The sequence below is a fragment of the Marmota flaviventris genome, chromosome 10 (genome assembly GCF_047511675.1).
Source record: "Marmota flaviventris isolate mMarFla1 chromosome 10, mMarFla1.hap1, whole genome shotgun sequence".
NCBI classification, from domain to species: domain Eukaryota; kingdom Metazoa; phylum Chordata; class Mammalia; order Rodentia; family Sciuridae; genus Marmota; species Marmota flaviventris.
This window is the reverse complement of record NC_092507.1, coordinates 42,213,815-42,225,965: the sequence shown is the minus strand read 5'-3', so window position 1 is coordinate 42,225,965 and position 12,151 is coordinate 42,213,815. Positions and strand designations below refer to the sequence as shown.

Here is a 12,151-nt window from a genome sequence, read left to right as displayed (position 1 = left end):
ATGTCGGATTCACCTTGGCATCCCCAGGCCTAGCACATGGCCAGAATATGCTTAAATGATTGAGGGATAGAAGGGACAATGGTAGGAGCACCCTCAGGTCTCCTAAGGCCTAAGCCCTTTCCTGGTAGGGTGGCTACAGCCATTGCCACTGGGCAACCCTTTGGGCTCAGGAAGCTGCTGAGATAGGGTGATTTCAGGTCTATGGCTTAGAGCCCCCACCCTTCTGCTGGGAAAGAAGGACAAGAAGGAAGAGGGAGTGGACCTTACAATGGGCCTTGGCACCTGCAAGCTGATCCCATTTAGCGGTCAATGCCCTCAAATGTCATTTTCTAAAGAAGATTGTGTGGTTGGGACAGGCTTATCAGCAGGCGGCTAAAACCTAGTTCGGGTTCTGTTCTCCACATCCCATACCCTGGAGTCGCTGAGGTGGAGCTACAATGCCTCAAGAGAAGGCATCCTCTCCTTTGCACAGAGGCCAGTGAGGTGGACAGAGGTCCTATATGTGCGGCCCCTAGCGGCAGAGATGACGGTGTCCCTATAGTGGTCTCCTTTATCAAACCAAGATTTACCTGAGCGCCCCCCGCCCCCCAATTGTCTGCCTGTTTGCTTGGGCGGGTGAAGAATACTGAATGTGGATGAATGAACAGTCGATGAGCCAGGCCCAAGCCGCCTGCTTCACATCCCTGCCTGTGATCGCATAAGCATGACGCAGACGGACATAGGCACAGGGAGCAGCTATGTATCTGGAGCTGATGACAGGTGTAGAGGTCATGGCTCATACCCTAGGCTTCTCCCTCATCGGCAATACCTTGATGTCCCAGCTCCTAGTCCCCCAATCTCACCCCCACGCGCACACTGCACAGGCTTGCGCGTTCTGGAACATCATTTTCTCTCCCATCCTGGCTCTCCTGGGCATCCTTCTGCCTCAGATCCACCACCTCCTCCTGGAAGCCCATGTTGCTTCCCTGGGACCTGCTACTTTCAGGAGCAGGGGCCTCGCCTGGCTCATCCCTGCGTCTGCAGACCCCAGCACTCGATGGGCCCACAGCGAGGTCGTGGGGAGTCTGTTAAGGCAGGAGTGGACCAAGGACAAGGAGGGAGAAGAGAGAGGAGGCGGCAGCGGGAGGAGCGTGGGGCGGAGGCGGCAGAGGGAGGGAGCGCGCGCGCCGGCGGCGGCCGCCCAGGGCCGGGGCCGCGCGCCCAGCCTGAGCCCGCCCCGCTGCCGAGCGTCACCGAACCTGCTTGAAATGCAGCCGAGGAGCCGGGGCGGGCGGCAGCGGCGGCGGCGGCGGCGGGGGCAGCGGCAGCCCCGGCGCCGCGGCAAGGACTCGGCGGTCTGAAGCGCGGCGGCGGCAGCGGCAGCGGCATGGGGGGCGCGGGGCGCAGCGGCCGGAGCCCCGGGCCCACCATGGACCGCTTGGAGCGGGCCGCGCTCCGGCCGCTGGCGCTGCTGCTGCTGCTGCTGCTGCAGCTTCAGCATCTCGCGGCCGCGGCGGATCAGCTGCACCGCGGCCAAGGTGCGTGCGGCGGGTCCCAGTCGGTGCTCTGCGCCGCCCCAGCAGCCAACAAAGCGCGGCCCTACGGCCTGGGGGGACCCAGTTATCCCTGAATTTGCACTCGAACCCGCCTGCTTTCTGGGCACCGGCTCTGGGTTGAAAGCTCTGCTTTCCAGGCACCGGCTCTTAGGGGATGGGCGCAGCGGGGGCCTGACCGGCCATGAACTTTACTGGGGCTGCTCATTCATGGTTTCGGGTGAGCTGTGCCATTCTCGCGCTTGGGGTTTATTTAACGTGCGCGCTCAACCGCGGCGGTGAGCGGAACCGAGCTGCTTCCCTGCCTGACAATGCGTTTACCGGGACCCCTGCGCGCGGTAGAGTGTGGCTGTTTGCAAGGGGAATGAGCCGATTAGCCCAGTGCGTGTGTCGAGCGTGAGCTGTGTCTCCTTGTGGGCTGTGTCTGCGTGAATCTTGACTATGGGCCGTGTGTGCGGCTGAATGTGTCTGAATGGAGGGTGTACCCAAGTCGTGTGACGCCGACTGTTAAGTATGTGCCTGGTCTCACCGTACCACCAAGCGGTCGGCCATCCGGGGAACTCATAGCATCCAGCCCTCCATCTGTATCCAGGGTGCCCTAAGCCTCTGGGGTCTCCAGCATCACCCCCTTTCCTTCTCCCGGGCTCAAGCCGCTAACCCAAGTCTCCGTTCCTCCTACCCCCTAGGGCCGATTAAGGAGTGCCAAGAGGACCAGTTCCGGTGTCGGAACGAGCGCTGCATCCCCTCGGTATGGAGATGCGACGAGGACGACGACTGCTCGGACAACAGCGACGAGGATGACTGCCGTGAGTGACCAGCCGGGGCGCTCAGACCCAGACTGGGAGGAAGCGGTGGGGGGCGCCATGCTCAGTGTGCACGTGGCTCCAGGCGCCGCGGGGCCACCTGCTTCAGCCACGCAGCCTCCCTCCGGGAGGGGTGGCCCTAAGCGACCCGGCGGGAGCTGGGCGGTTGGCGTGTCTTGGCCCGGCCTGGGGCGGAGCCCAAGTCGGTTTGCCCCAAGCCCGCCACGCCTGGGCCGGAACTGTGGGCGGGGACGCGGCAGCCCCTGCGTGCTTCTACGTTCCAGCTTTCGGGCCTTCTGGGTCTCCCACCTGAGCTCCACCCTGCACGCGAGTGTTTCAGAGTTATAAGTGGCCCTGGCCGCCCCGCTTTCCTTTTCCTGCTCATTTTTTTTTTGTGAATGAATGGGCTCCCCGGGGCCCCTGATTGGTTGGGCAAGGACCACCCCATAGGCCTCCGTGGCCCGAGTCACCAATCCTGGAGCCGGCGGGTGTGTAATATTCCGGTGCCCTGGGCTCAGGAACCCTGCCCTGGCCCCGCCCCCGACCGCACACCCGCGCGCATCCTCTGGGTAGTGGTGCCGGCTGGAAGTTAGCGCCCGCTGCTTTTCTGTCGAGTCACCGTGAAGACCTTTGAGAGCCATGCTTAGTACCCGACCGCGCTCTCCTGCCAGCCGGGTCTGGGTGTGAGTCATGGGCACCAGGAAGGAGGCGACTAGAAGGAAGGGTTTGTTTCCTGGAAGGGGCCTGAGGCCCCGACTGTCTTTACTGAGCGTGGTGTTAGCACACTCTGTGTGCGACTGATTTTGAAGTTCCTTGTCTAGGGGCGCAGGGTTTCGGTTATCAGTGGGACCGGAAGCTAGTTAGCAGGTTAGTTGCCTTGGTAGAAGGAATACAGTTCCAGGAACAGAAAAACTGGACTTTTTATTATTACTGAGGCCTCGGCGAGCCAGGCGTTGGGTACTCTGGAGAACATGCCAGTCCGGGAACACAGGGTTTGAGGGAAGAGGCAGCAGGTGGGCAGACCCTCAGCTCTGCACAGTGCGCAAGACAGAGAGGGAGACACTTGGACAGGTAAACTATCTGTTGGGTCTTTGAGATTTTTGACTGTTTGCTTGTCAAACGTGACTGTTCACTCTCAGACCTAACCCGGAGTGGGCTTTGTGACTTGTGCACATCATTTCTGTCTGCCTCAGTTTCCCCACCTGACCACTTGGGCTAATAATTCCTGCCCTGGCAACCTCATGGGACTGTTTTGAGGACTAATTCCAGAAATGTCATTGGAAATAACAAGACTCACACGTGCTGGTCTCTGTTGGTCTCTATGCTGAGCATGGAGGTTAAGTGCTTATAGGGGTTAAGTTACTTGTTCACAGCTACTGAATTGCTAAGTAGGATCCTGAATTGAAACATCTGCCTCCAGACTACTTAGCCTAATGGTGACTTGACAGTCCCTGGTGCTATTGAAGTTGTGAAAATGGCCCTGGTCAGGTAAAATATTAGAGTGAATCTCTGGCCTGGGAGTTGTTCTTCAGGTGCCCCTGGAGGGGGAGTGCTGTGGAGAGTCGGAAATAGAAACTGCACTTCTGCACTGGTTTTACTGTACCTTTTTGGCTCCTTAGAATGACAGTCTTGTGAAGATGGGTGTGAAGAGCAGAAGTTTCTCCTGTCTTGCTTCATAGATAAGAATACTGACTCAGAGAGGTTGAATGGTTTGCCCAAGGCCACGCAGTTCAGAATGACAGAACTTGATCAGAATCTCTGTCAACTTCCTAGCTCAGGGGGTCTGTCTGCTACAGAGGGAAGTATGGTATGGAAGAATCTAGGAGCTAGAAAGCTGTACTTTAAATGTTGGGCCTGTCGCTTTTCAGCTCTGTGTGAGGCTTTGGGTAAGATGGAAAGGAGAAGTAGCTTATGGCTGGGTGACCCCAGGTGGGACTAGGAGTGCTCTGGTGACCAGTCTGGGCTCCTCCTTTGGCTCTGAGATGGTTGGGGTAGAGTCACAGTCAGGGGTAGAGGGAGTGGTGGCTTTGTTCATAGCACTAAGGATCAGTTTCACACTGCTTGACTTTCCTGAGTTTGTTTCCTCGTCTGCCAAACAGTGTAGCTGTTCCTCCATGCTGAGGTTTATACAAGGAAGTCTTCTCACAGGGCTGGCAAGAGAAGGAAATGGAAAAGTGTTCCTACCTCTGAGATCTTTAGAAACCCTTTCTGCCCCGTCTGAGGCACCTGCCCAGGCTGAATCAAACTGTTCTCCTTGTTGGCGCCTCCTGAAGCATCTCCTCCTTACACCTGGCCCCCTCCCTTGGCACTGACCTGCAAGGGGGGCCCAGCCACCCTGCCTCTGTACCTCTCTGGACTGCAGAATGGGGGTTGGAATTTGTAAATAATGTTCAAATGAGGCAAAATGACCTCAAGCTCCTAAAGGAGCCAAAGTGCAGCCCCTGAATACCAAGAGGCTGATGGAGGCTGGCAGGAGGGAAATTTTGTATTAAGGAGGCCAAGAAAGGCTTCCTGGAGGAGATAGCTTGAAAGATGGTGGCTAAGACCTTCTCTCAGGGCTTACATGTTTTAAAATAGGTGGCACAGAGCCCATGTTAGAGAGGACACTGAGGTGCAGAGAGGTGATGTGACCCCCCCTACATCCCCCAGTCATCTAGCTCCTCAGGGTTGGAGCTTGAACTCACAGTGAGGCCTTCCAAGTCTGATCCTGATCCACAAGGAGTGGGCTTGGCCCTTTGGAGACAGATAGAGCTGGTGGGATGGGGAAGGGAAGAGCTCATGGGGATTTAGTTTCCAACTCAGAGGACCTTCAAAGTGAAGAAAGAGGCCGGAAACTGCAGGGCCAGTCCCAAGGAAACCCAGGGGAAGTTAGATGGGATTCCTGGCTGTGGATGTGGGTCACGTAGGCCAACTGACCCCTGGGTCTCAGCATCCTGTTGCTCCTGGTATCTGGGGGTAGAAGTGGGGATTCTGGTCCCTAGCCAGGCCTTTACTCCACAACAAGTCTGGAAGAGTCTCCAGGGCCACTCAACCCATTCACACTTACCAAGCTCTTGCTGTGTGCTAGGCATGGTCAGGCATCTCACCCATATCCCCTTGAGCTCCTCTGTTCTGTGAAAGGGGCAGCCCTACGAAGTACCTGAATTATTCAGTTTATAAAGGCACAAAAGGGGTTAAATAACTGGTCCAATGGATATAATTTTTAAGTGAAATTTCTGAGATGTGAACACAGCACGTAACTATGGAACCTGTGCTTCCATGAGTACTAGCTGGTGACCTCTGGTGACCTAGCTTTGGTTTCTAATCCCGGGATGACAGCTTAAGGCTCCTTCCCCTCAACTCCCAGCTCTGGGAAGAATCAGTGCTTCTTTGTGGATAGATTGGTGGACAGGTGGATCGATTTCATGCTCATATACTTCTACCTTGTTCAGGTGTCTTTCAGCTCTCTTGCTCCCCCAACTCTTGCTACCCATCCCATATTTAATACAGAGTGGCTGCAGCCAGGTCTCCCATAGTGGAGGGCCCATTAGGTGGGCAGACCAGGTTGCAGGAGTCCCATGGCCCGCTGGGCATCAGCCTTGTGAGTAGGTATAGCCCAGCCACAGCTCCTGGCTGGTGCTGGTGCCCAGCTCTGGCCTTCAGGTGCTACCTAGACACCAGGCCCAACTTCATCTCCTTTTTGGGATGCTGCTGCTTTTTTCTGAACCCCATCTGTCTAGATAACTCTATCATTCAGAGTCCTCCTGGAGCTCCCAAGTACCCCAAGAATGAAGTCGGTTTGGGCGTCTCTGTATTTGGCTCCCTGCCCAGCCCTGTGCCCACTCACCTTTCTGCCTCTTCCTATAGCCTGGCCACCAGACTGTAGCTCTGTCGCTCTCGTCTTCCTTCGGCTTCTCACCTCTAGGATTTTGCATGTGCTGTGGTGGGTTTTTGTTCTTGTCTGTTTCTTTAACAGGGGGTTGAACCCAGTGATGCTTTACCAGTGAGCCAAATTCCCAGCCCCCCCCCCCACACTTTTTTAATTTATGTTTTTATTTTAAGATAGGGTCTCATTAAGTTACTTAGGGCCTTACTCAATTGCTGCTGAGCCACTGCCTCTATTTTATTTATTTTGAGACAGGATCTTACTGAGTTGCTGAGGATGGCCTCAAACTTATGATCCTCCTGCCTCTGCTTTGCCAGATTTTTCTGAAGGCTCCTGCAGTGGGTTGCCTACCCAGTCTGGAAGAGTCTCCAGGGCCACTCAACCTCAAGATGACCTGGAGATGACAGAAAGCAGCCTGGCAGGGACTAGGAAAGAAATGAGTCCAACAGGCCTGGTTAGTCTCAGTGAATGAGTAGCCTCAGGCTCTGGGGAAGGCAGGTCCTATTTGGCCTCCTGCGCCTTTCCTCCTGGCTGTGCCTGCCACCCCTGTGGCTCTGCCAGCAGGCCACAGGCTTCCCTTGCTTCTAGGCCTAGGCTTGCGCCCCTGGGGCTGTTTGCCCAAGGCTCTCCCTGGGCCTTCCCAGGAGCCCTCTCAGGCCAGAGTCACCTCAGTGAGCTTCTCAGTTTCTTAGGCCTGCTGGGACTCCTGGTTGCACTTGACCCAGGGCTGACTGGCTTCTTCCCTAGTTGTCCACAGGCAGTTGGACTTGACAGCTTTCTCTCCTTGGGGAAATGCTGGTAGCAGGTGAAACCAGAGAAGGACCCCTGGGAGAGAAGTGTGAGCGTGCAGAGGTCTGAGAGAGCACATGCCCCCTTGAGGGATATAACAGGTGGATGTTCTCCTGGCACCAGGGTGAATAATTGTACCCCCAGGCCCATGCTGTTCCCGGAAGGCAATTTGGGACCTGGGGAAGGATGCCCAATTGTGTCCAGGGGGCTCTAGAGCCAGGCCCTGGGGGGTCTTAGCTCTAAACAGCCCTGGTAAAACCTGCCCTAAAAACACCCGCATGTCCAGGCCATCCAGTCTCTGAAGTCATGGCCCAGGTACTACCTCTCCCAGGATACCTTTCCAGCTCCTGATCTCCTGCAGCATGTCCTTGTTCTTCTCTTGGGCTCAGATCCTTCTTCACTCTGCCAGCCTTATGTCGAACAATAGAGACTCCAGAAAAAGCATTCCCACGAAGGGATTCCTAGTGACAGATACACTGTCTGCTTGCTCCGCCTGGGACCATGCTGGGCAGTTTGCTTCCTTTAACTTTGGTACTCAAGGGACATTTTCTTATTATTTCTACTTTAAATACGATGTGTGGAGGCTCAGAGAGAAGGGACTTGGCCGATGGTGCTGGATTTGACTTGTCTGTCTGGACTAGAGCCTGGACCCTTCCTCAAACTTTCCTCTCTGAACTCTGTCCACCTGGGAGGGGTCAGGTGGCCTGGTGCTTGGAGGGCATGAAGAAGCAGGGGAGTAGCCTTGGTACTCAGCAGCAACTCCTTGGACTCCTGGTTTCTGGCCTGGGGATTGGCACTCGGGAGGGACCCTCTTCCCTGGAGATCTCTGCAGAGCCCCAATATAAGGCCCCCATTTCCCAGCCTCTCCACAATTTCCAAAGACTTCTATTAGCCATTCTACATTCAGAAAGGGAAACTGAGGACCTGATGATGTGTTGCTGATGAGGGTGACCCCTAGGAGCCTCAGCCCACCATCAGTGGTCCCAGTGTTCCTCCTGCGTCCAAGCTTCTCAGGGCTTACCCTGCAGACTGTCCAGTCCCAGGCAGCAGAAGGTGAAACTGAGACCCCCATGGCCAGAATTCAGCTCCAGGTGTCAACAGGGACCCGTTCTCAGAACTAGGGTACCCTCGCTTCCTGAATAGGAGTGGAGGCAGAACAGCATGTGCTCCTGCCTCTTGCTGCTGCTGTACCCACCTGCCACTCCCACCCTCTCTGTTCCCTGCAGGGAACAAGGTGTTCTCAGACTAAGAGGCTGACACAGGCCTCTTCAGGCTCCAACATGGGAAACCTCAGGCGCACTGCTGCCCCTGGCTGGACCCTAGGGCCTGCCCACCCCCAGATGGCTGGGAAGTCATGTAAAATAATTGTCTTCATAAGAGTTCATGAGTGTGCTGACTGCTGGGGGCTTTCTCATTCAAGATCTACAGCCAGGCCTTGATGTGACATGACTGAACTTCAGAAAGAAAAGAGCTGAGAACTAAAGTCACTTGCTCCAGGTGGCCTGACTGGTCAGGGGCAGGACTAGGCCACGCCTGTCTTGACTGCAGAGTCTGACACAAGTGAGAGGAAGAGACATGTATACACAGATCCCAGTCACCACAGCAGCCTTGTGGCTCCTTCCCAGGCTCAGCAGGAGATCCTGTTGCCAACCCTCCAGTGGGTGTTCGACTTCTTCCCGACTGGCCCAGCCCCTACAGTGCCCTTGAGCATCAGTTGGGCCCTGGTGGTGGCTGTTTTAATGACCAGTCCTGCGACCCTGGCTCTTTTCACATGCTGCCATGTGTTAGTGACCCTGAGCTGGAGTGGCTCAGGAGGTCCTACAGGCCTTTGGGGAAGCCTGCTCAGTCCTGACCGTGAGTTTCTCACCCACTGTGCCTGGTCAGACCCCGTGTCTCTGTTGGGACCCAGCCCAGGTGCTCACAAGCTAGGAGATCTAGGCTAGGCCACCTTTGGGAAACTGTCAAGCCCCTTGAATGTCCTCTGATGACTGGGAATTGCCCAGTAAGTCCTGGGCCTGTGGGGTACCCACATGAAGATCAAGGCCTCCCCAGGGGACTTCCAGTCTAGGAGACATGGGAGTGATCATGTGGCCACTGTTCTGCCCTGGTCACTGGCCTTGAGGTACCACAGAGACCTCACTCTCACCACTCGGAGACTTTCAGTTTCCAGCCCTTGATCTTCCAGATGCAGTGTGGCCTTTTCCCGTTGTGCCTCAGTGGAATGTGCTTGGGAGGTGGGTGGTGCAGGGTTCAATTATTACCCCCATTTTCTTGATGAGGAAGTAGAGGCTTGGGGAGGTCACAAGACTTGCCCAGTTATTGATAATGCTGAGGCTGAAACTCAATTGATTCTGTTTATTTTTTTTTTCCCATGGAAGTAATTTTTTCTGATTATGAGAAAATAATTTCACACCTGTAACAAAAAGCAAATATTAAGGAAAATTAAAAAAGAGGAAGGTGGCAGCAATCATCCTTGGTGCTACCACCATGGGAGCACTGTGTCCTTCCAGACACTGCTATCTTGTGTGTGAGCTAGCTGGTGTATGTAAACCTATTTTTTTTTTTTTTTTTTTAACAAAAATAAGGTCGTGTTATACCAGTTGTTGTCTCATGTCATGCATGGCTTTCCATGTCAATAATAGTGGATCCGTGCCATTGTTTTAAAGGGCTAGATCATTTTCCACTGTGAGAGTTGCCCCTCATTTGATGACATGTTCTTCTTTTGATAGACGTGTTAGTTGTTTCCATAACCGCCTGCCCCCCCCCCCCCCCCCCCCCCCCCCCCGTTCTACACAGTGCAGGGTGGACATCCTTGTGCTACATCTTTGTGCATTTGTCTGATTCTTTCCTTAAGATAAATTCTTAGGGAAGAATGTGTGTGCATTTTTATCATTTCCACCATGTTCTCTAGAGAGACATCCCCTTCATGCCCCCATGGTCCTCCCTTCCAGTGGAGCAGCCAGCATGAAGGACTTTCCCTTTCCCTGAGCACAGGGCCACTTTGTCCCAGCCCCAGGGGACAGACAAAGTAGCCATATCTAGGACACCCAAAGCAAAGCCAGGAGAAAGGGAACTATGTTCAGGCTCCAAGGACTTGTCACCCCATTGAACAAAACAGAAGAGAACAAAACTGTACCATCGTTCTTGTCCACATATTGGTGGACTCCGTCTCCTCCACAGCATTGCAGTGATTCTTCTGTTTCTGTCCCGACTTGCTGTGTGACCTTGGATGAGGGGCTTCCCTGCCTGAATTTAATTTCCCCTTCACTCATTGGTCCTTGCTCCACTGAACTACCTCCTGCACTCGGACCGGACTCCTGCCTGGAGTTGGCTAGTCCTTCCTGGGTTGGGGGAGGTTGTGCCTCAGTGTCCCTTATTGCCTGGGGAGGGCTGGGAGGAGCATAGCTGGCATGGTGGGTAGACAGGGCAGCTGGGCTTTTTAGGATTCGCTTCTAGAACTCAACTCCGAGGCCCAGGTTCCTTGCACCGCTTTCCCTTCTCGTGCTCATGATGGGTTGGATGAAGGAGAAAAGCAGAGGAAGGTCCGGCAGCCCCAAGGGCCATTCTGAAACAGGGATAATGAGTTCACATGGTGGAGGTGCAGGCGGAGGGGGCCCAGAGCCCGGCCCTGGAAATGAGCATCCCCATTCCGTTTCCTGAACCTGTGATTCCTGCACAGGGAGCAGCTGAGCAGAAGGACCATCAGCAGCTTTCCTCCACCTCCTCCAAGGACACAATAACAGGGCAGCTGCTGAAATAGCAGCAGGAGAGATGTAGGTCAGCTGGCCAGTGGGGAGGGCTTGGCTGCCTAGAGAGCAGCAGCGTTTCGGGTAGGGAGGGGCTCCAGGAATCATCCCACTCCTGCCTGCGGTGCCCCCCCCCCCCCCAGTTGTTAGCCCGAGGGCCTGGTATGGTTAGTTCTCCAGCAGGGGCCTCAGTTCCCCAGTGGGCCCAGGATGACATCAGAGGAGTGGCAGCTGATGAGAGGCAGGGAGGCCCCATCAGGCCCAGGTTAAGCTGCCTGACTGAATAACTGGAGGCAAGGGTGGGCTTTCCTGATGGCCTCAGTCCAGGGACATTCAAGCCAGCATTCCTCCCTTGCCTCCTCCCCCGCTTCCTGGACCCCGAGCTGCCATCTGCTGCCCCTGCACCCTCAGAGCCCCTTCCTCGCCACGGGCATTGGCACAGGTTTATGTGCTTGGGTGCGTGCTTGAGGGAAGGGGGTGTGCAGGAGGAAAGTGACCATTCTGGACACACGAGGCCATGGGGTTGGGTGACGCTCTTCCTCCCACACCCACCAAGGTGGCTCAAACCAAGCCAAAGCCCCCCACCAGGCTGTTGTGAAGGGAATTATTTGTATCTGGAGAGTCGCCAGCAATCTCTGTTCCCAGCCTGCCCCCCTGCCACGGCCGCCTCTCTTCCTCAGGCCACAGCCTGCAGCATGCTGTCTGGCCCCCACTCCGAGGGCTGAGCTCCTTATAAACAGCTATACCATGGGCTGCAGGTCCCTGACCTTGCCAGGTGGCCATTCGACAGGTGCTAGTCGCTCTAGGAGTCTCTACTCATTGGGAGTGGGGCATCTCCACGCCCCCCTCGGCCCTAATTCTCAGTCTTTTGTTTTCCCAAGTATCAGGGCATTTGTTCACGGTAGCTGGAGTCTGCCATGACCAGGCCTCAGGTATGGAGGCTCCAAGGAGCTGCCCCTGTTCCCTGAGGCCCAGGGATAGAAATAGGGGCAGAGGCTGTGAAACCCAACCGTACAGGGCCCCTAGGGCCCCTGCCATAGGGGACATGGCTTCAACTACATACACATAGCCAGAACCAACTGTTTATTAGCAAGCCTACATCTATTTTTCTTTTCTTTTTTTTTTTCCTGGCTGTTTATTTTTGCTGAACTCTGAATGGTCCAATTTTTTAGTACCTATGATCCAGCCAAGGCAGACTTTATATTGGCTGCCTATGTGACAGTTTTTTGTCTCCTTCCCTTTCCCCCTTCCCCTGCCTGTCACTACTGCCTGCTTCTCCAGGGTAGGTGCCAGGAGATGCAGGGGCCAGTGTGACCTCCCCAGGGTCGCCCAGACTGGGTTCCAGCTGTAGCCCATTCGCTTCCTGAACAGGAGGTCCAGGGCAAGTCCCTTGAGCCGGAGCCCCAGATTCCTGCT

At 55.3% G+C, this 12,151-nt stretch overlaps 1 protein-coding gene across 3 annotated transcripts in view; it reads left to right on the top strand.

Annotated features, from left to right (window-relative positions):
* Positions 1-1,408: 1,408 nt before the first annotated feature.
* The window catches only part of Lrp8 (LDL receptor related protein 8), an 81,375-nt gene continuing 70,632 nt past the window's right edge, over positions 1,409-12,151 (top strand). For all 3 annotated transcript variants that reach the window (XM_071617849.1, XM_071617848.1, XM_071617847.1), the window contains exons 1-2: positions 1,409-1,517; positions 2,219-2,338. In XM_071617849.1, the coding sequence (XP_071473950.1) occupies positions 1,409-1,517; positions 2,219-2,338 (229 nt within the window). The remainder of the gene's footprint in view (positions 1,518-2,218; positions 2,339-12,151) is intronic.